The sequence below is a fragment of the Phalacrocorax aristotelis genome, chromosome 2 (genome assembly GCF_949628215.1).
Source record: "Phalacrocorax aristotelis chromosome 2, bGulAri2.1, whole genome shotgun sequence".
NCBI classification, from domain to species: domain Eukaryota; kingdom Metazoa; phylum Chordata; class Aves; order Suliformes; family Phalacrocoracidae; genus Phalacrocorax; species Phalacrocorax aristotelis.
The window spans coordinates 44,664,639-44,687,296 of record NC_134277.1 but is presented as its reverse complement, the minus strand read 5'-3'; the positions used below and the strand labels follow the sequence as shown (position 1 = coordinate 44,687,296).

At 42.7% G+C, this 22,658-nt stretch overlaps 1 protein-coding gene across 8 annotated transcripts in view; it reads right to left on the bottom strand.

The window, feature by feature from the left end:
- Nucleotides 1-22,658, bottom strand: part of RBMS3 (RNA binding motif single stranded interacting protein 3) — a 728,945-nt gene that overhangs the window by 456,589 nt on the left and 249,698 nt on the right. For 2 of the 8 annotated variants that reach the window (XM_075083291.1, XM_075083292.1), the window contains exon 1: nt 1,309-1,871. The exons of the other annotated variants lie outside the window; for them this stretch is intronic. In XM_075083291.1, the coding sequence (XP_074939392.1) occupies nt 1,309-1,383 (75 nt within the window). In that variant the 5' untranslated portion in view covers nt 1,384-1,871. Of the gene's footprint in view, nt 1-1,308; nt 1,872-22,658 lie in introns of those variants that run through there. 8 annotated transcript variants of the gene reach the window in all.

Genomic DNA, 22,658 nt, shown 5'->3' with positions numbered 1-22,658 from the left:
TGCAGTAGTCAGGCTATAAACGTTAACGGGAAAGTAATTTTATTAACAAGGAAATATAACTTATCCTTTCAGAACTGCAGCCAGATCAACGTGTTTCAAACCAAAAGTCTGGAGAAGTCAGCCTCCCCCGTGGCACTTCACCACACACAGATGCACATGTCAAAAGTCCCATGTGTTAAATTTGCCACAGAAGCTCAGTATGTATATGTGTACGCAGTGCCATACGCACGTGTGCGCGCGCCCTGCCTGTTTTTTCTTTTTTTTTTTTTTTTAAAACCCCTAAAGGATGTTAGTTTGACTGAAACTGTTAATCTGTGGCTGTGAGGTCACACTTCAGAACAGTATTTCCACCATCACACCCCCCACTTTTTTTCCCCCCCCCTTCCCCCCCCCCTTAAATACAGTGTCCTAACAGGGTTTGCGAACTTTCGGTTTAGGAATTTCTTTTGTTACTGTCCCTCGGTCACGCAGGAAATCTTTTCAGAGAGCAGACTATTATACAATAGCATTAGAAAAATAAAGCTTTAATTAACTAACTCATGGCCAGGTAGTGTCGACTTCACTCAGCCTCTTCAGGAGATGCAGGCCTGCTTTCCAGTCTGCTGGCATTTTTAAAATTATCAAGAAAAAAAGAAAGAAAAAGGAAGAGTCTGCACTTGGATACGTTCTCTGAAAGTAGTCACCCTCTATTTCTAGACCTTATAAATGCAACAGAGTACGGCCGTATCGTCCTCGATATTTAATGAAATATTAAAAGCAGTGCAACGCACTGAAACAAACTCCACCAGATTTACAGTCGGTTGGCTCCCAGCTCTCCTCCGAGCTCCACAGCATCTCCTCCTCAGCTGATTAAAAGTTTGAGTTGCCACAGACAGCTTTTCTAACAGCAAAATGTTTTTAAGCTCCGAATAAACTGTAGAGATGCCGGGAAGAGCCACCAAAACAGCGTTTCGTGCCTGATGCTGTCCAGAGCAATCTTTATCCTATGCCATGATAAACACGCTACCTGCCCGGCGTTACGATAGCGTTAACCACACCGGTCTCCCCAAACAATAAAAGAAATTAGCCGACGCCAGCAGCCCGGGGGGGGGGGGGGGGGGGGCGCGGAAAAAATGAATTAAAATAAATAAAGAGGCGAGGGGGAGGGCAGGCGGTAACCTTCCTGCCTCTCACGCCTGCTTTCTGCCTACCAGCTCCGCTCTGCGTGACACCGAGCCCGAGGAAGCGACGGGAAAATCGCCACCGAGGAGGGGCGAGCCCGCAATGTGCGCCGCTGCCCCCCGCCCGCCCGGCCCCGCCGACCCCTACCTTGGTTTGGAGATAGTGGGGGTAGTAGTAGGTGTACTGGGGGTACATTGGCTGCTGGTCCAGGCGTTTGCCCATGTAGCTGGAGTCCTTCTGGCTGGTGCAGGGAACTCGTTGGCAGGGTGTAGTGCCCCAGGGCCTTTCTTCCTCTCACGCCGCTATTCCTGACAGCGCGGGCGACGGAGGGAGGCTGCCGAGACTTCCTCGCCGTCTACCGCGCGTTACTTCCAGAGCAGCCAAAAACACGCACGCACATATATGTGTGTGTATACGCGTGGGGGGGGGGGGGGGGGCGGGGGCGTGGGGTGTGCGCGCGGGGCTGTGGGTGGCTGGGTGGGTGCGAGCCCCCTGCCCGCGGCGGAGCAGCCCGCCTCCCCCGCTGGCAGCAGCCCGCCGCCGGCCCTGCCCGCTGCCCGGCCCGGGAGGGGAACGTCCTGCCACGGGAGCCGGGAAGACAGTGCAACTCCAAACCTCCGCAGAGCCGCCCGCCCGCTCGTTCTCCTCGTCCTCTCCTCGGCTCGGCTCGCCCCGCTCTCGAGCCCTCCCCTCTCGCTCCCCACCCGCCCCTCTTCCAACACACACACACACACACACACACACACACACAAAAAAAAGGGAAAAATAAAGGAAAAAAAAAAGAAAATAAAAGAAAAAAAAAGGGAGGGGGGAGGGAAGAGCCTTCCCCAGCCTAGTTGCCGCTGCCTCCCTCACGGAGTGACATGGTGCTCAGGGCTCGTCCCGTCTTTCATTCAAACCCCCTCCGCGCCGCGCCGCCGGTGGGAGGGACCTCGGCGCGCCGCTCCCCCGGGAGGCCGGCGCAGGCCCCGCCGCCGCCCCCGCCCGCCCGCCCGCCGCTCCCCGCGCCCCGCCGCCGCCCCCGCGAGCGCCGAGGAGCGGCCGTGGGACTCGGGAAACCCTAGCGCCGGGGGGCGGGGGCGGGGGGGAGAGAAGCCCCACAAGGCATTTTTAATTTAAATTTTTTTTTTTTTTTTTTTTTTTAAGGAACAGGCAGGGGAAGGTCACGGAGCCCCGTCGCCGAGCAGGGAAGTCGTCGTGTCCCCCGGTCGTCGTCGTCCCTCCCCGGGCCTCCTCAGAAAACTACTCCGTGCCGTCATCCGGCACTTCGCGGAGAGGCGACCCGGGGCCAGACATATTAAATACATATTAAATACATACTTTGTTAGACCGCTTATATAAGACTTGATTTATTTAAAGTTGGAACAAAATGGAGGAAGAGGGTGATGAAGAAAGTCGCCCGGCCTGACTTTACGGCTCCCTTCAGCCAGGCGTGCGAAAAAAATACCACAGTGCCACAAAAGTTACCCGCGGCTCCGTTTCCCCCCCTCCTCCCCCCAAGTCGGCGGGGCTCCCCCGGCCGCAGCAGCACGCCCCGCCGCCGCCCGGGCCCAGGTGAGGGCCAGGTGTGACCCCCGCACCCGGCGGGGACCCCCACACCTGCCACAAATCCCAGGTAGGCTGGACCCGTGTCAGCCACAACGCTCCCAAATATTTGTCCTCCGAAAGACTGGAAGGAAGAGTATGTCTTGCAACAGGACTGTGAATCACCAGCAAGAAAGCGCGTGAATAACAAAATGTTTCCTCTTGTACACAAATCCCAGGATTTCTCCTTTTTTTTTTTTTTTAAATCACTTATTCCTTTAACACGTCATCAAATTCCTGGGCCTTTCCACAGTGGCTTTGCCTATTTCTAAATTTGGGGGGGAAAGGGGGGGAATGTGGGGCAGCAGTTTCTTTTTGTTTTTATTTAAATCATCGGTAGTATTGCAGCAGGATTGTCAGCTGCTGCATTATCAACCAAATTGCTTCAGGGGAAAAAAAAAAAGAATTATAAAAAGAATTTCTTTAAAGGGACACTTCTCAAGGCTGGTAGAGCTAAAATTAGACTTGCCAGCTGTGTTTTGGTTTGTGGGCACGTGCTTGCACATGACAGGAACATGGAAATATCACGCTTTACTCTGGCAGTTCGCTGTTCTCGTAAGCAGAGGCTTTTGTTATGGATTCATATAACTGCCCCATAGCCAGCTAGTTCACGAGCGGAGGAAAGCAGCTGAAGGAAGTGGGCAGTGTGGGAAGACATGCATGTGCTAGAAATACTGCCTATATATCCGTGCATACTACACAGATACACTGTGCTTTCATCACCGGGCATTAATAATTATTGGCATTTAGGTACCAGTCCTGTGCCACATGGTAGGAACAAGGTGCCGCTCTTACGCAAGTATTCACCCCGTGTTTCAGGAGAAAAAACTTTTGCAAAACGAGTGCTCTGTTCCCAGAACACTGTACAGGCATTAACCGGGCTCTCTTGCCCATCCAGAGGAGCACTGTGGAGCACCACCATGGCTCCAGACACCTTCCAAACCTGCCAAAACAGATCCAGAAGAAAGACCAGGTTGGGTAAACTATTGAGTATTTTCAATTCCTACTGAAGTCCAAGCTGGCCAGGACTGTGTGGTCCCTCAGAAGCTCAGACCAGAAGTGAACGAAGAAAAAAGATAGCAAAGGGAGGAGAAGCCTGCAATTCCCGTCTCCTAGCCCGATGGTTTATATTGCTGCTCGGCTTTAAATACACTGCCTCTTATGGTAGTGTGTGATACTCCAGTGATACTCTTGCTTATGCTCTTCCCCCCCGCCCTGCTTTCCCCGAGGGTGAAATAGACTGTTTGAGGGTTGGTATCTGCAGAAGTGAATAGCGATTACCTTGGTGGTACGTGATACTTTGAGCCTGACAACTTTCAGATTGTTCTTTCAACTGCCAGAATTAAGTCGTTGTGCTTCTCTCCCCACCTTCTCACTTTTCCCTCAGGATATTAACGCAGTTTTTCTTTCTAAGTGGTTTGCTTGTAGAAGTGGATGTAACCAGATTTGGGGGAAGAAAGAACCTATGTGTACAGGGTGAAATAAAAAAGAAATACTAAGGAAGTAGAGAACCAGGCATTCTGACCAAGAGATCTGTCTGAACATGCAAGGTTTGCTGTGGCGGTTACTTTAAGTCCGGGAAGGACTATTTTGGCTGTGTCACCTGACTACCGTGACTATTTCACATCATGCCATAAAATTTAATGCAAGATTTCCACACACACCCCCATCAGACGCACTGGCCAGTAGCACCAGCAGTTCTCGCAACTAGGAAAAGGTCATGAGCTACAGGAGAAGCAGGACTGACCTGAGTGGGTAACAGCTCCACCTGCCTCCTGCTCTCTCCCAGCAAAAGTCTTAAATATGCAGATGGTTTGGATTTCCCTCTTCACCTGTAATCCTGACAAGGTGCTGAGCAGTCTCTGCTGTTTGTTTCAAGTGCTCAGCACCTTGCACGATTTAGCCTTCAGAGATGCAAGAAGAGTGGAGGCAGCAAAAATAGGAATTCAATATAAAAAGAGTGGGGGCCAAGAGGAGAAGACGGGAGGCAATATAGCATAGCAAAAATGCAAATGAACAGCCACAAAAGCAGATTTAGATAGCACACGGCCTCTGAACAAATGCTAGTGCTGGAAAATGGAAAATTTCCATTTGCAAAATACAGACATCAAAAAGATCATCTGTGACTTGGGAGCACACTGTTTAAATAGAATCCCCTTCATTTTCTGGCCTGTGCATTTGAATAACCGAATCCACTTGCAAACTGAAATAGCAGTTTGCCTACCGAGTGTTAAGTTTAAATGTTCCTCAAAAGAAAAGACAAGCTGTTCGATCCCAGTGAGCAACAGCAAGCAAACTTCACAATGTTTTTTTCCCCCTATTGGAGGCTCATTATCAAGCCCAAGCCAGGCCCTCTTGCGGGAATCCAGCGAGCGAGCCAAGACCCAGCGCACCTGCAAAGGTGTTGCTGCCACCAGTGTCACCGCTGTGGGGGGGAGATTCACAGGGCAGGCAAGCAATAAGGATCTCTTCAACAAGATGTTTGGAAATAAAATAAAATAAATGGGAACAGATCAACTGTAAACCAGACAGCCAAATACATTCGAACCAAAGGATATTAACTCGGCAACAACCAAAGCTGTGGATAAGAAACCCGGAGTTAACTGACAGGAAAAAAAAAAAAAAAGAGGGAATGCTTCTCCTGGCAGCCTGATGTACAGAAATTACATATGTTTGGATGTATTTTTACCTTTCATAAGATGCATATTTCTTCACTCACAAAAAAAAACTAGTTAAAAGACAAAAGCGGACACCGAGTAGGAGAATGTAATTCAGGGGCTCCTCTTCGCTAAGCTACAATTTTACATACACTTTTTTCTTTCTTTTTTTTTTATTAAGTTTTTTACCTATCCTGTGAAAGCCTTCTAAAGTCACAGGTATCAGAATCAGGGAGCAATTCAAACATTTTCTAGCTCCTTGCTCTGGAAAAGCAGCAATATGTATTCTGGAAGTATCAACTTTTGACAAAATTTTGTCAAAATTGTCTAAGTCAGGACTAGGGAAACTTTGCTTGCTAGGCAGTGGAAATACAGCTACCACCACCTAAAGCAATATAATAGGTTAAAGAAAAAAAAAAAAAAAAAAAGAGCAACAATTATCTTGGGCTTAAATTTTTGACACTGTCTTTCTGCTTCTATTCTCTCTATTTACTCATTAAAGCTGTTTCAAAGGAGACCATAGTGACAATTGACAGCTTGTTTACAATGGGTTACAAGAAGAATACTGATTTTATTTCTAGATATGTCAGCTCCTTCAGTCCAGGTACCTTAAAACTACATTGATGAACACAGAATCTTGCCATTTAATAGTTCATTAATCAAGCTGATTTGCCTCAGGATAGCTAACTGAATTTCTAACAAACGATATATCCCGGTGCAACCATCAGTAAAGCACGTGATAACAATGGAGAAGGTGGGGGGAAGAAGACACAGAGGAACAGAACACTTAGGTTAACGACGACAGCATTAAGTGTCTGGGATCAACAAAATCCCTCTGAGCTGGGGCACACCACCGTTTTCAGATGTCCTCCTCTCACAAGACACCAAACACCACCAAGGGTGCCTTTCCCATCTGCATGAAAAATCGGCCAGGTCTGCTCTCCACACTTCAGCACTAACCATCGCAGCACCAAAAAGTCTAGAATTAGGCAAAGCCGCAGATGGCTCAGAGTAAATCTGAAGGAGTCAATGTATGAGATTTTGCCATCTATCTATCATTAGATTTCATTATTTTTCACTTCATCATCTTCTATCTTAATACTATGGTTCAGGTGTTTCCATTGGTCTACTTTTACATAAAGGCCCAATCCTAAAGGAAATCTTCAGACAGCAGCAGAGTGAAAATTTTGGGGAAAAAATCTGCAGCAGTGAACATTCCCTGCTACCAAATTGTTTGTGTTTGCCATCTGATGTGATCTCTTACCTCAACAAGCAAACCAAACTAGCAGCCAATTGTACAGACAGCCCAAAGTCATGCGTTAAAGTCCTTTTTCTGCAGGTGTTAACAGATACAAACGAAGTAAATAATATAGTCTTATTGTTTTATCACCAGTCTGTCTCCTCATGCATCTCAGAACACTTTGCAAGTGTTAATTCACTCTGTGACGTGGAAGAGAATTAAGTAGCATGACCAGTCAGCGGCGATGCCCCAGTCGTCACAAAGAATGGGTGGGTGGGTTCCTTCCTCCTCGCAAACCTTTATTGCATGGTAAAGGCCAAAGCAAATATGAACAACAGGGAGTAGGACTGGTACTGCCTTTCAGTGCTGGTGGAGGTTCATGAGGAGAGAAAGCAGTGCAATGGCAGGGAAATGCAACATGAAGAAACGGGAGAGGAACACTGGCTGTAGTGTTATCACTGCTGTACCCTTAAATAGGATCCCACATCAATAATTGAGGGCTTTCAGAAAACACAAGGATTTTGCACAGGTTAGAAGGCGTGCCTTTCAAAGGTGATATTTTCTATGGAAGCTCCACATCACAAGTTAGTAAATATTGCATCTGTTCCTGAGTCAAAACAGAATAAAAAGGGCAAACAAATCCCCAAACACTAAGAGGACTAACCAAGGCCATTTCACTCTTGCAGCAGATTAATTTAATACTACCAGCACTGGATGTGGTATGATTTCAGAGGGAGCAAATTCTCCACTTCGCAACTTCCTCCCCCGAAAGTCCTGCTTACTAGTCACTTTCCCCACCCTCTGTTTACTTAAATCAGATTGTAATCAGGAAACATGAGATTTTTTTTCTTAAGGAAGTTTATTTCTGAAGGTAATGGGGAGACGTAAATATGCCGCCTGTTTACTGAGGCTCATAAACACATAAGAACACAGGCAATTAATTGTCACTGAGAGAGTTCCAGCGAACACAGAAAATCCTAGCTTTTTAGGGCATGATTAACTAAATGTTCACCCATCATGTACTGAATTACTTAGTGAGATATTAATTTTGTGCTCCAGCTGAGAGTAATCACAGAACAAACTGGCATTATTCAAGTTGCTCTATGAAATTACAGCGAGGGTAAGCTTAAGAACAAAGGCCAGCAGGAGTCGAGCCTCTCAACTTGAAAGGAATTATCTTTTCCTCTAATTGAAGCGAGGGCTGTTTTGTTTTGTTTTTTCTTTCCTTCCTCTTGCTAAATTTCCAACAACGTTCCTCGGCAGAAGGTCTCCTTGCAACAGGGCTATCGCGGTTAAAGCCCAGGAGCAGAGGATCATCAGCCTGGGAAGGTTTACTAACGTAATTGCGCCAGCATCCTCAACAGCTAGAGTTACACCCACGCAACGCCTCGTGTGGGCATTCTTACCCAGGAGCAATTATGCTGGTATATGCCCTTATTTACGTAAGCCCAGAAAGACTAGAGGTCTGGGTGCTGTCTTCCTGCTGGTGCTGCCCCTGACCTACTCCGTGACCTTGGACAAACCATTTCTCCTTCTTCCTCCCTTCTGCTCTGTCTCATGGGCTTCGACTGGAAGCTCTTGGTGGCGAGCACAATCTCTACGTTTTTACAGTACCACAGGGGAACCTCGATTTTGGTAGGGCACCAAAACAACACATCATCAGAAATCTGTAGTAATGTATGTAAACAGCTTGTTCTTCCACCATCCAGACAGCTGCTGTTAGAGAACTCACAGCCTGTGGCGTTTTTTTGCATGGGAAAAAGTTAACAATAGGCAAGAATAGAGGGTCATCTCAGGCTACATTCCATCACTATCAAATAGAATACTTTCTGCTTTCTCCATACTTATTCTCCCCAGCATGCCAAGACACATTTCTTCTTGTCTCTTTCATATCTGGCAGGCTTTTTTGCCCACTAAACAACTCTTCGTCTAATTCTGGCTGTAAATAAGCCCTGAAGGAGTCATTACTAATAATTTCTATTTCATCTGCTAGACCCCCTTCTAAAACGCGGTACAATCATGGTGCTACCCTTGAAATTTAGCCCAAAACTTTATTCAAAAGTGTTTGTAAAAATAATTTTTCATTACAACTACTTCAAATTTTATGGTTCTGATGAAATCTCAAAATATGGTCTTTTTTCTGTTTTATCCAAATGTTGCTTTATTTTATTTTTTTCACACAAATTCTGCCTTGACTCAACTGCAATAAAAATTTCCCTACTTAGCCCCCCTGAAAAAGGAAAAATCAAGGTCTAAAAAACGTCTCTAACATGTTTTTAAAAATATCTGTAGCAAAAATTCCCTTTTTTCTCCGCACATGTAGGAAAACATTGTTTAGGTATTACACAGATTAAATACTACTATTTAAATCAGTCTCTAGTGTTCATCAGTTGTTTGTTTTTAATTTAAATTCATGACTGGGAAAAGCAATCTGCACTTTAGCTTGCCCCAGTAAGCCCTACAGTAATTCAGAGTCTATTGAGTCCAAAGTATTTTATAAATAAAGAAAAAACACAGGTTATGAGAAACTGTAATCTTTGGCCATAACTAAATGCTATTCTTCTCCTTCTCACCTAAACACAATCGGGAAGTGAAGTGGAAAGCACATAGAAACACTTACTAGGACCTCTAGTGCCTTGTTATCAACATGTAAAGCTTCCCTGTGACTTTACAAGAAAAATTGTAAGTGTCCACTAAATATGGAATCAAAAGATTGTGCGTAACAATTCCCAACAGAGGGGGAATTTCCAGCTCTCAAATTCTGTCTCACACAGATAGGGAGAAAATGCGTAGCGAATGGAGAAGTACAGCACTGGGAATTGGGTAAAAAGTTCCATGTGCAGGTAAGCTGGAGACTCGAACCAAGCCTCCGTTTTTCAAATCGGTTCAACGCTTTTATAGGAATAATGGCATTTTTTTTTTTTGTAATGGACAGCTTCCATTTACCACAGAACCAATGCAACCTGCCGTGCAAAATCAAACCTTATGTCACGCCAGATTACTGTCCATCATAACCAAAGAAAATGTATTGAACTGAATATATTTGGTTCAGGAAATCTGTATTTTGTCAGCTGCAGTATAGCTCATTGTCCATTAAACAGTGCCAAGCCCACTCTGAACAGAGCACATTGTAGAAATGTTTAACCTCCCAATCCTATACTTGTCAACTTTCCAGAACAAAAGGGAGGGTGATACCTGACATCTAACAAAAACAGAGTTAGGGCTGCCACTTCCCTGCACCAGAGAAATTCTTTGGGTAAGAGATCATTTATTTCCTGCAAACAGAGAAAAGCTAATTATAGCTCATATCTTCCCTCTTTTTTTCCCCTACCAGTTCTTTTCCTTCCTCCCCTCCCCGGTGCATCTTCTCTTCAGTCTTGTTCATCAAGTATCTTTTGCCTTCAGAAAAATCTCATCAAATCTCTACATTCTCCTTCATCTAAAAGTTATCTGTTTTGAGAATAATTTGCCTGCCTTCTTTTATATATTCCAGCTGGAGTTTTTAATAAAGCACAGGGACTCAAGGCTACTGTATTTTTATTAGGAGATGGTGGAAACTTTATAATGATTTCTATTCGCATTCAGCAAACGCTCTTCCCTATTGTTCTACCCTATTCACCTCTCCCAACATCCTATTCCCAAATCGTTTTTACTCTGTAATCCTTCATCCGTTTTGTCTCCTCTTCGTTCCTGTCCCCACCTAACCCCTATCTTGCCAGCACAAGTACTTCGCTTTTCTTAACTTTTTCTCCTTTTTTTATTTTTGTTGCCCTGATTCTTCAATCACAGATGCTTTAAGCTCTGCTGATATTTTCTTACACATGTCACAGTTCTTTGAATGTAGGACCAAAATATTCAGGGGGGGAAACAGATACCACTGAGCTATTCTTTTTAACTTGGAAATCCATCCTGCTAGATGGGAGGAGAATGCACTGCATTCCATAAACATCTAAAATCAGGTCAGCAGGGTTGTGGACGGAGTTAGGGAGCTGAAAACCTAGTAGAAGGTGAAGATACTACGTTCATTAATGGGGGAAGAATTGGGTCTCATAAACTGAGGAGCCAATCAATCTCACCTCTTACTCACTTCTTTTCAGTAAAGGGATTTAAATAAGTTTCTGCTAGGTATAGGTGTACACAGCTTCCCTTCTCACAACTGCAAATTGCACACCCCTGACATCAACACACTTGTCTTTTCAGGATCCTATGACAGCAAAATATATAAGCTTAAAAACATTAAAATAGTCCTTGCCAAAGATTTCTCACCTCACATACAACAGGGTAAGAATGACACAGAGAAAACACTAACAGCGTGTAGGAGTGAAATATTAATCTTTTGATAGAGTTTTATAGCTGAAATCCTGACACAAATTCAGCTTGCAGATAATTTGCGGTTTGGCCATTTGGTGTCTTCCCACCAAGCAAAGGTATATGTTTCTCTACTGTGAAGAGGTTGTAGGAAAAAAAAATCATTTATGAACTTAAATGAACTTAATTTGATTTAATTTGGGAGTTCTACTTTAGCAATAGCTATTTCTTTGTGCCAGTCATCTTATCTGAATGTTTTATCAGAAGGGCCGGTAGTGTTCTGTCGCTATGGGGCTTTGACATTTCCCATGATATCAGAACTCCGTTTGAGTGAACTACTGGTTTGTCAGTTCTCTACCATTTCAGCTGAGTATTTCCATCCTGTAGATCACATCCTCCCTTCAAATTCATGGTAAGAAATTTCAGTCAAACTGTTTGTCCTTTTCTTGTTTTTCAAGAAAGATGGGGGGGGGGGGGGGGCGGGGTGTTGGAATAAAGTGGTGCCAAATGTAGGCAAAAATGTCCAAGCTCATCCACCTTCTTCTCCTTGGACAGTGGCTGGAAGGAACCCAGAGGAAGGTAAGGTCTGACATTTGGCCATATGGGTGACTTTCTCTGCTAGGCATGTGCCTTTTGCCTTTCTTGTGAAAACCTTCCAGATTTAGCCACATGAGAAACATTTGAAATCACATAGTCCCTGCATGCTCAACAAATCCCTCTCTGGAGTTTCTACACGCACTTCCCTCCCAGCTCCCATACACCTCTGTAGACAGGCAGGGAACAGCATCTGCCTCCCTCTTAGCTGTGGGGAAGTCTGCACACAGAAAGAGGAGCTGCGCAGAGCAGCACAGAATGAGGCATGGATTGCAGATATGGCAGGAGATGCTGGCACCTAACTCTGGTGGTACTGTCGGGTATTGCATTGTTTTTGCAGTTACAATGCTGCTGCAATGCTGGGGTATTGCCCATCACTCACTGAGATGAGGAGCTGTGGAGGAGGGAGCACAAAAGGAGGCTGAGGAGTAAAAGGGGCATATGCCTACATTATAGGGGGAGACAAGGACAATACATCAAGGCACTGGTGTTGTAAAAAGACCCCAATGTGAGTGAGTGTTACAGTCTATAGTGGTGAAGAATGAAATGGGAGGCTGGAAATACCTGTGCAAAACAGGACATGAAATTAAGAGTCAAGTAAAATTAAGAATGAAATAGCAGCAGCGATGGCAACCAGGTAGTTATGAAGAGCTGAACTGATCTGGGGGGCTAGACAGGACAAGAGAGGAGCCAAAATGGGTGAGAATGGAAGGGGCAAAGACATGTATGAAGAAAGAAGAGGACCGCCCTTCCCTTCTGCATCCTGACTGTAAACCCCAAATTCCTGACATTGACAATTCCTCTGTTGTCAAGAAAAATTCTCTCCGCCCAGCTGCAAAGTGATCCAGCCCCTTCTAGCACTGGTCCACATAGACAATTATAATCTCATGCTGCCAGGCTCTCTCCATGTCTCTGTGATAAATAGAAAGATTTCAACCTTGCTGACAATGCATTTGTCAATATGCCACGGGATGGCATTTTCAGGTTCTTTTTTTTTTTTTGAAGAGCTAAAACCTTTTTCACATATAAATTAAATTAAAAGAACAAGGTGGAAAATTCCATGTGATCCCACATTTAAGGTTAATGAGTAATGGGATAATTATAATGAATAATAAAAAGATAATGAGTGTTCACAGAGGAGCCCATTACAACTGCGTAGACAACCATTACTCTGTAATTTTATACCTTTTGAACACTTGACTTTGCAACCTTAATGCTTTTTTAACATTGTTTTTGCCTGTGTAATGATATATAACAATCTCCAGACACCATCTGCAGTCTTCATATTTCCTTGATCTCTTTCAAACAAATTTTAGTACTGGGTATTGGAAGAGGCGAGTGATTACCTCACAGCCAGGAGACAGAGAGGGATGCATTTAGTTGTTTCCTCTCCATACATTCATAATTCCTATCTCAACAGCTGGGACCACACTACAAGCTCTTGGGCTTGGTCTGTCTGCTTTAAAGCCTCTGTGTTTATGACAGTTCTGTCAAAATTTCTTGATTCTGCAGTTTGCTTCTCCCATTGGTCTAACAACCAAACCCAAGTTAATGAGGCTTCCGGACACAATTAAATAGTAAATGGTTCAGTTAGGGTTGTGGCCAAGAGCATGGCATCAACCATTTTCTTGATTCCTTTTCATCTGACACTGTGCCGATCACTTTAGTTGTATGTGCTGTCCTTCACTGCTGGAGCCCTGTTCAGACATGGTACTAGGCACATTTTTTCAATTGGGAAGAGGCATTGCACACTTACAGACTATCATCATATTTCAAGTTTACTGCTAGGAAAAGCCAATATTAATAAGGGTTGCTTTTGCATTTCTTCAGGCGTTACATATTTTAGCTGCAAATGTCAGCTCTTAGCAAGCTCTTACCTCTTGTTTCTGAAGTATCGTAATATTAATAAATGCCTCAAAGGACTGTCCCAAATCCTTGTCACTCTAGCAACTTTGTGTCACCTTAAAGCCACTGCAAGTCCCTAAACATCTGCCTCATTCAGGCTGGAATCCTAAGGTGTACCACGTAGCAACCATCACTGTACTACCTGCATGCTTATATGCAGGTTGTTCCATTGGCAGCTGAGATTTCTATTTCCAATAAAAGAAAAAAACCTGTTTGCAGGAAAGAGCAGACACTTTGGGGGACCAGCTCAGTGACTCCACTACCTGTGGAGCACACGTTCTCATTTCCACCTGCATGACCCTGAAGCAGTCATTGCAGTCTGAGTGGAAAAGGGGAGTTAACGCTAAATAATATTAGATTAGAGCCAATCTCTACTCAGCACTCTTCAAACAGCAAGAGAAACACGTCTTAGGTGTAAAGTGAGAAATCAAGTAGGAGGAAACAGTAGTGAAGAATCGTAGGGCAAATGAAAGACCCTCTCTGCATGCCTCTCTGAATTGGTCTTTTCTATTAAGTCCTTGACTATAAGAGAAAGGTGACAGAGATCCCATGCTCTCACTGTCACAGCAAGTCATTGCCTTGTTCTTCAACATTACAAAGAGCACTGTATGAACCTCAAAGTATTTGTATCTCTTAACTTTGTGCAATAATTTAGTTGCCTCCTCCTTAGGGGGGGGAAACTCAATAACACCTAATTCCAGAGCTAGCCTTGTAACAGCACTAACCAGCAAGGAAAAAAAAAATCAGGTGATGTATGGATACTTAGTTGTATAACTCCTATAACAATGAATGAAAACAGATACTCTATATTCCAATATGCTACTTCGAAAAGGACCATCTCTGAAGTGAAATGATGGACGACTTTCTATATACAAACACTTATACACACATAACCCCGTGATCCAACTAGGTGGGTAGATGACAGTGTGCCATGGCAGGCTTTGGTCCCACAGGACTCTCTGGAAGCAGTTTGACCTGGTTCAGCAGAACTGTCTCTCAAACATTGCAACCGTTTCCTGAAACAGCTATTAAAAACCACTTCCAGCAGCGGACTTCACAAACTGCACACCCTGGCACTCGCTCTGTCTCCCCTAGGAACCACAACGCCTGTGGCTCTGCTTGGTGTGTGGCTCCGGTATACCTTCAGTGCTCAATCCCCAGATCTGGCCTCCCTCTTAGAGCTGGCGGTTGTTGCACGTCTGCCAGCATGAATACCAGTTCCTTTTGGCAGAGGAAGAGGTGTCATACCAAGCCTGGGATTTCTGGAATATGATGCTAGAATTTCTACGTTAGCCTGATGGAGCTTCTATAGCCTGATGGAGCTTCTACATTTCCACCTTAGTTGCTTTATATAACACAAAAGAAAGTATATTAAAAGATGAGCTGTAATGTAAACAGCTAAAATTTCTGGAGTACCAGAATTAAAACTGCTTATTCCACATTAACTACCCCCTTGAGCCTCTTCATTAGAATAAAATCTGCAGTTTTACATCTAATTCTAATGTGGGGCACCCCTGCCTTGTCCTCAGTGTTGGATGGGCATTGCTAACCGAATGACAAAGTATTTCATATTTTATTTTCTCATCACTTTTTAATCCCATACCGTGTCTACGGCACAGCATTCAAACTCTGCTCTGAAGGCAGAATTATTAATCTCTGCATAGACTTTTGAGCAGGTGTTTTTCACTACAGTGACAGCACGCTTTAGAACACATGTAAATTTATCTTCCTAACACCTGAGGAGATAGAGAACTGTGTTCATCTCCAGTTAACAGGTAGGCAATTGAAGCACATACAAAATTAACCAGAAAGTCAGCGCTGAGTTTTGGTGCACATTTTGAGGAAGGCCCCACATTTTCAGAATCCTGTGCATCATATAGCACAGTCCTGCTCAAAGCTCAGGCTTCTGCCAGGAGGCATACACTCATTGGTCCCAACTCCTATGTAAACTGGGGGCTTCAAGGAAGCCATCCCTGCCATGGCTTCTCCACAACATTAAAACCTGCAGCTCCTTCATGAAAAGGCCTCTGCCATGAAGCTAACAGCATGTCCTCCCCTGTGGGGTGAGCCCACCAAACTGCAGCAGCGAGCCCTGTGGACATCCTGGCAGCAGAGAGACCTGCTCAGCCTTGGCAGGCGGCTACTGCTCCGAGCCTCCGACCCGCACGCTAATCCCAATCTTCTTGCTCAGTAAACTTAATCCTACTCTTACAGCACTGAAAAGAAAGATTTTTAAGGGGAAGGGATAGGAAACTTTAACAATAAGCAGTTCCATCAATCCCTTTCTATATATAAATTAATGATACTGAATTGTAAAATAATCAGAGAATGAAGCAATAATTTTACAAAATAGACAGCTAAAAGACTCCAAAGGATTAACATCCACAGTAGATTATCCCCTCTATACTAAATTGGGTAATGGATTTCTCTGAATAGGATATTTCTTTAAAGCAGAAGCAAGAGATACTCTCTTAAAAAGACCTGTAATATCTTACTTTACATATGCCTTTTTTTTTTTTTTTTTTTTCGCTTTTGTTGTCTTTCGTCATTTAGAAGTAGGGATATTGATGGATGACACAGTCTCATGTTCTTGTTGAGATGTCTTAAAATAATGGGGAGGAATACACAAGCCACACATGATCTTCTTTGGAAAGAAAGAGCAGGGTTCTCCACTTGAAGATTTCTGGTCGCTAACTGAGTACAGTGGGAGTCAAGTAAGCAAAAATAGCATTGTGGTTAAGATACTGGACTAAACTTGGACGATATCTTCCGGTTCCTGGCTCTGCTGCAGACATCCTGTGTGTCCTTGGATAAACGCCTCTTGTGAGGCTAATTTCATTTATGTGCTCATGTACATAGTAATGAGTCTCATAAACAGCCTATAAATATAATCACTTGAAATAATTTTTAAGGTACAATCTCTCATATTCAGTGAGGGATTTCATGTTCTCTTGGGAAATGGGAAAGTGTTTGATAGGCTAAAGGCATGAGATGGATTTGGACCTATCTCAATTTCAGCGGCATCTGTGTGCACATTTAAATTCTGCATGTGCAGACCATTACTATAAAAGAGTCTGCATTATTTGCACTATTTCTCATTTTCTCTCTCAGACTGGGATTGTTCCCCATTATAGGGTGCCAGACTGTAGGAAGCAAGGAGAAAAACACATATAGATGATGATATCTTTGAAATATGTGCTGGCTCTTTGTCCTTTTTGTTCAAAATTCTTGGAAACATCCTGTAAAAATCTGTGTGCCTGCACAACAGTTGTAATTATTCACACAGACCCTTCTGTAAATCACAGACTCATAAGTACATCTGGAAGTTACACATCTCAACACACACAATGCATGTAGCTATACATTTCACAAGTTAACTTCCACAGGAAGGCTGATCCTAGAGCAGATGCGGATCTGCCGAATCTGCTAGCTGGGGTGGTATTTCACCATCTGAGGTGCAAGCTACTGCTTTGCTGCTTCAGACAGGGAGTTTGTTGGTCCTCTGGCAGCCTCTGCTACAGAAATCCGGAAATCCCAGGTAAACAACTGCTGCTCACAGCAGGCCTACATCAGGCAGGCAGCAAGTGCAATATACCATGGACCCTGGGACTAGCCATCAAACACAAACTGTGCCAATGTTAGACCTCCATAATACTCCCAGGTTTGTTTCTCAACCCCTATTCAGCCTCCAACAACATACATCTTTATGCAGGTGCTGACCTTGTGTGGCTTAGATAAGGCAAAATGTAATAGGAATAAGTAAATTACACAAGTACATTTTGTGATCTATATCTATGGTCTGCATCTACCACCAATGTCTAACACAGATTTTGTAAAAATACAGCTACCCGCTTTCCAAGGTAGATGTGCCTCACCTGGGATACGTCATTATAGAAACTTCATCTTTTTTGTTCTAACTTAATATATCCGGTTAAAAAGCTATGCGCATGCAGTCATTTCTGTATTACAGATTATTTAGAGGCAAAACAGTGTCTGTATTTGAAAACTCAGGAGACCCCATCAGGAATACGGTTGGCACAAAGCAAAGACTTTCCTAACATGAAAGTGTAACTGAAGATACTCTTGATGATAAGCTAGGAACTAGTGTTCATTATTCATTTGTAAAGTAACTATTTTTTCCCTTAAATTCTGTAGCATTCCTTGCATCATGTTACTCTCTTCAAATAACTAGAAATGCCAATACCTTAATGAATCAGACTACTACTGAATAGCCTAAGATTGTTAGAACACCAAAACATTATCAATGTCTACCATAAAAGGGAGAAGGCAAGAAGACAAAATTAAGGACATAAGCAAAAGATACCTACTATCTCAAAATGAAAAGCATCTGTTTAGATGAGATGCAATGCAGCTAGAAAACCTGTGACTGCAGCTTCTGAAGAGATGCTAATTCAAATGTGATCACTTATATATATAAAAAATGCAAGTTACTAACTACTGTGTTAGGTTGTTGGGGTTTTTTTTTCTGGACGGGAGCCCTAGTGTATTACAGTTACTGAAATGGATTCAAGTTCATTTAAGGGCAAAGGTATGTTTCTGGAACTAACCCTGCTGTCTGGTCTGCCGAAGAATTAACAACCTTAGCAATTAGGAACAGAGCCTTACCAAGCAGCACCCTTTTGTAAGGGAAAGGATACAAGACATGAAATGAAGAACCAGTGCCCTCTTTCCTTGCCTCTCAGGAATGGCCTGAGCCATTTGTTAAATGCCTCAGCACTGGGATGTCTCAGTAACAATAAGGGCTGTAGCAAAGCAGGAATCTTGATTCTCCCAAGAACTTGTTAATTTTGGCAAGTAAGTTATGTCTGGGGAGGTGGAGTGGAGAAAATGAGGATGTAATAGTGTCACAATGCAATATTATAACATTCATAATGCCATCGGATACCTTCCAAAAGAAGACTACTGATATAGAAAAAAAAAAAATTGGCTCATATTTTATTAAAGTTGAGGATACAGTGACAGCTCAACAGTAAACTGTATGTAACAATTACTCAATAACAGGTTTTACAGCAAGCTTGGATAGTTTCTTGCTTGTATCCTTTTGGCATTCACTTTTTTTTTTTTGTGCGTGTGTATTGTAATGACAAGGGCATTGCTCATGTTCACTGAAATACCTCCAACTACATACAAGCTGTGATCCCTATCACATTTACCACTGTCTCACACTGCCCCTATATATTGCTATTTTCTGTTTTTTGGGGAAATACATTTAACATACAGGCACAGAATAAATCCAAAATGAGCCTTAAATAATCTTGTTCAGGGCAACAGAGAATGATGACTGTGTCTTCAATGAGGGGCATAATTACAACAAGCTGTCAAAGGAAACTTTAAGAAGGTTTGGGGGCAGGGGGAATTAAAAGCTATTTACCTCTATCAAAGCAGAATGAATAAGGGTAATGAGTAATAACCCTGAGAAAATGACAACAAAGGCGAACATTCTCAGCACCATGAGTGGGAAATTAATCAAGTCCCTCTTTTGTTAAACAGGTGTTACACAATAAATTCCCTGTGTTCCACCCTGAAAAAGCATCCTTAACATTAGAAAGGAAAAACTTCTAAGAAGAAGTAAACAAGAAAAATACTACCTTGCCTTTACAATGTATCATTTGCAAACGTTTCAAAGCACCTTTCAGTTCAAAACAGTAAAAGAAATACAAAAATTCAGTATCTTATGGCATTTTGTTTTGAAAATACAGTGCCCTAAATTAACCAGCCGGCAATGGATCCATGTCCACAAGATCCATTTGGACAACACCAACTGCTTTTCAGGAACACTCATGTAACAGCTAGCAAAGTGCTGGTGTGCCTACTGGAGATACACAAACTTGAACATCTTGATTACATCTACAACACCTCGGTCCCCCAAGCCAGATGATGCTGAGTTTAAGTCAGAGCAGCACAATACAGTTGTGTAAACAGAAGACTGAAAATCAGGAAATCCTTAGTTCTAAAATGGGATCCAACTGTGCCCCTTTTTCCTGTCCACAAAAAGTTAATGAAGCAACCTAAGTCACCTGCCCCTCTCCTCCCTCTTGAACAGTAGTAGTAGGAGTAGTGTATAACTACCAGTCTCAGTGAAGCGCTGGATGGATTAAATAAGTTCACACATTTAACTCATTTTGAGGAAGGAAAAAGCTCTATAAGCATTAGATATTATTGAAATAGTGAGCAGAACATCTTTTCAAGGGGGAATTACTACATTTCCTTTCTTTATATATCAATTACTCATTAATGCAGCAAAACAAAGGAAGATTAGATTTGACAGTTCTCAAGGAATGGTTTTCACTGTTACATATGCTCTTGATTTGACTACTACAAATAAAAACGTTATTCAGTGGACCCCTGATCAAGTTCCCAAACCATTCCTGAGGGCTACAATTTTAAGACTTTCTGTGCAAAATATTTTCTCTAATGTCCAGGCCAGTTTAGTCATATACTTAAGAAACTGACATGCACAAAGCAAGTTACTGCTACTCCTTGTAAAATTGTTTGAGGACAGTTAGTTTAGATGCTTACTCATTTCAGCGACTGTGAAATATGCCTTGCATCTCTGCACCTTCAGATTTATCTAAAAATCTAAAAAAATCTAAATCTATTTATTAAAATAAATCTAAAACACCTGAAAAACAAAGGCCACTCCTAAGCAAAAAGAGTATTAAATGCTGTGTATGAAAGAGCTAATGCGCATGACCAAGAAATTGTGTGTTTTACTGAAAAGCTATGAAAAAGGCAGGTGAAGGCCTTATATCAGATCATAAGACTGTGAGCTTAAAAACACTTCATGAAACTGAAACACAAGAGGGACACCTCGCCAAGATCATTTTGCCCTTTATGTCAAATACCAAATTTACAAATAGCAGTAAATTAAGGTTAAAAAAAACACAAACCAACCAACCAACCAACCAACCAACAAACCAAACCTCCAAACAACACATTTTCTTCACTTATTCCATCTAGGCAACTGTTGTAGTTGCAGCGAGGGATGTAGGTAGCTCAATGCCAGTAGCTACTATAAATGAGACTGAATAGGAGGGTGACGTTTGGAAAAGACCTGCTAGGAAGAAATGAGCCGTGTAAAGAAAACATGAGAACCCTTTTGCAGAATACAAGGGACAAAATTGCTTTTGAATTTTGTCCTTCTTTTAGAAGCTATTTGAAAATAAATGATGTTCTTCTAATAACCATAAATAATGGTTTTAAAAGGAAAATGGTCCTGTGTAAGCAATCTCAGTGTCGAAGTCCAAAGAGAAGTACAGGGTTCTAAAAGGCACAAAATTTACTCTCAAGCCAGGCACCTTCCTACACCACCTGCTTTGGAAATTCTTCCCCGAAAAGCTTTCATAGCTTTTTTATTATGCAGGTTTGCTTCACATAGAACAAATATAATTAAAAGTAATGGTACGTAAATGTGAGAGTCATGGGCCTTGGATGAGTCAGTGAACCTACACCAAGTTATTCTAGTTGCATATTTGGTCCTCAGGTGAGATTTCCCAGGAACATATACAAGCCTTATATTGCATATTAACTTGATCTGTTTAGAATAAGACAGGAAAGTTGATCTTGAAGTGGTCTTGAAGCACATGAAAAGAAATCTCCTTTACCCAGACTACATGCTTAGAATGCTTCCAAACTTTCTGTGTGTCATCGGTCATGCTGAGCAGGCAGGCCTATGATTTCTAATCTAATCAACCTCAGAGTGATTGTAAAACCAACAGCTGTGTCTGAGCAATTGGGAAAATAGATACAGAACAAAGGGGAAGACCCATCTCAACAGGGCTTCTCCCTCAAGTGCACAAACTCAGCTTCAGTGGAAAGTATAAATATTTCATCCACTATTTTGTACTGCATTTCTCCTGTGATTTGTGCTCCAACTACTTTCTTTTAAAGGTGCATTAATGTCTTCTCATAACAGCATCCCTTCTAAACTTTTCCCCTTGCTTAATGGGCCTGAAGGGATTAAACCCTTAGCAGAAAAAATGCATCTGTTGTACATAACATCACAGTATTAGACTATCATAATACCAACTCATTTATTTTCATTTTGTGGAAGTATACCGTCCCTTGAGAATGATGCTACAGGGTATATTTCCTTCCTGATGCTTCCTTTCATGTATTGTATGATATTAAGGAGAAACAGTTGTATTCAGACATCAGAAGCCCAAGGCCCACTTTTTGCCTTGCATTTTGAGGCTACATTATACCAGAAAGATAGCTAGGCTGACTAGCAAAGAGCTCCAGAAATCCCGCCAGTCTCAAAGAAAAACAATGCACGTTCTTTGCACTTGACGCAGTTCTGGACACTGACCAGACTGAACGGACTTAAATTTGCTTTCGGTTTAGGTGACTTCCTTGTGCATAAATTAGAGAAAGCTGAGCTTAACGTTTCAGCAAGGTCAGCTGTGATCTCACTGCTGGAACACATACCACAACAGTCAACATCAGCACAAACAATAGTGCCATTCATCTTGTATCATTGGGCAAGTCTTCATCCACACGCAGTTACAGCTACAGTAGTCCTTTGGGTTTGCAATAAATAGGATTCCCTACAAGGAGTACTCAGAGTCTCCATCATACACAAAATCAAAACCAGGTAGCCAAAATAGCCTTCAAATCAAGAAATTTGAGGGGCTACAGTTATCAGAACAGGTCACTATACTTGGTAACTTAGCTTTGGTAAACTTACCAAAATTTGTATAGTTCGCTTGAATGCAAAGATGTTACTTCACCTGTAAACTAACTTCACCTTAAGCCTGCTAAGAGAAGCTGTGTATATTTGGTGCCAGAATCATAAGTGTGTTCAGTTTCTTAAACAGATACATGACAGTTCAGCAGGATTTTCAAAAAGCATCTGGACACCCACTCCAGGGTACATCTGCCTAGATTTTGGGCAACTGTATGTCTTCAATCACTAGCATCTGATTTGGCTGATTCAACCCCTTTCACACTTACAGGCCAAAGCCTGTAAGACTTCCCAACACATTTCTAATGAGTACAGTAATGGCAAAAAAATATTGCACAACCATTTGGAGATCAAAAAAACTCAGTGTTTTCTTTCAAAGAGCATAGGTTCAGTCCATAGCATTTCCTAGATACCCACAGAGATAAACTCCTCTGGAACAACAGCTGCTGCAGGCAACAGCAGCAGCAACCCTCAAACTTGGGTGCAGTTCTCTCTCTTCTCAGCG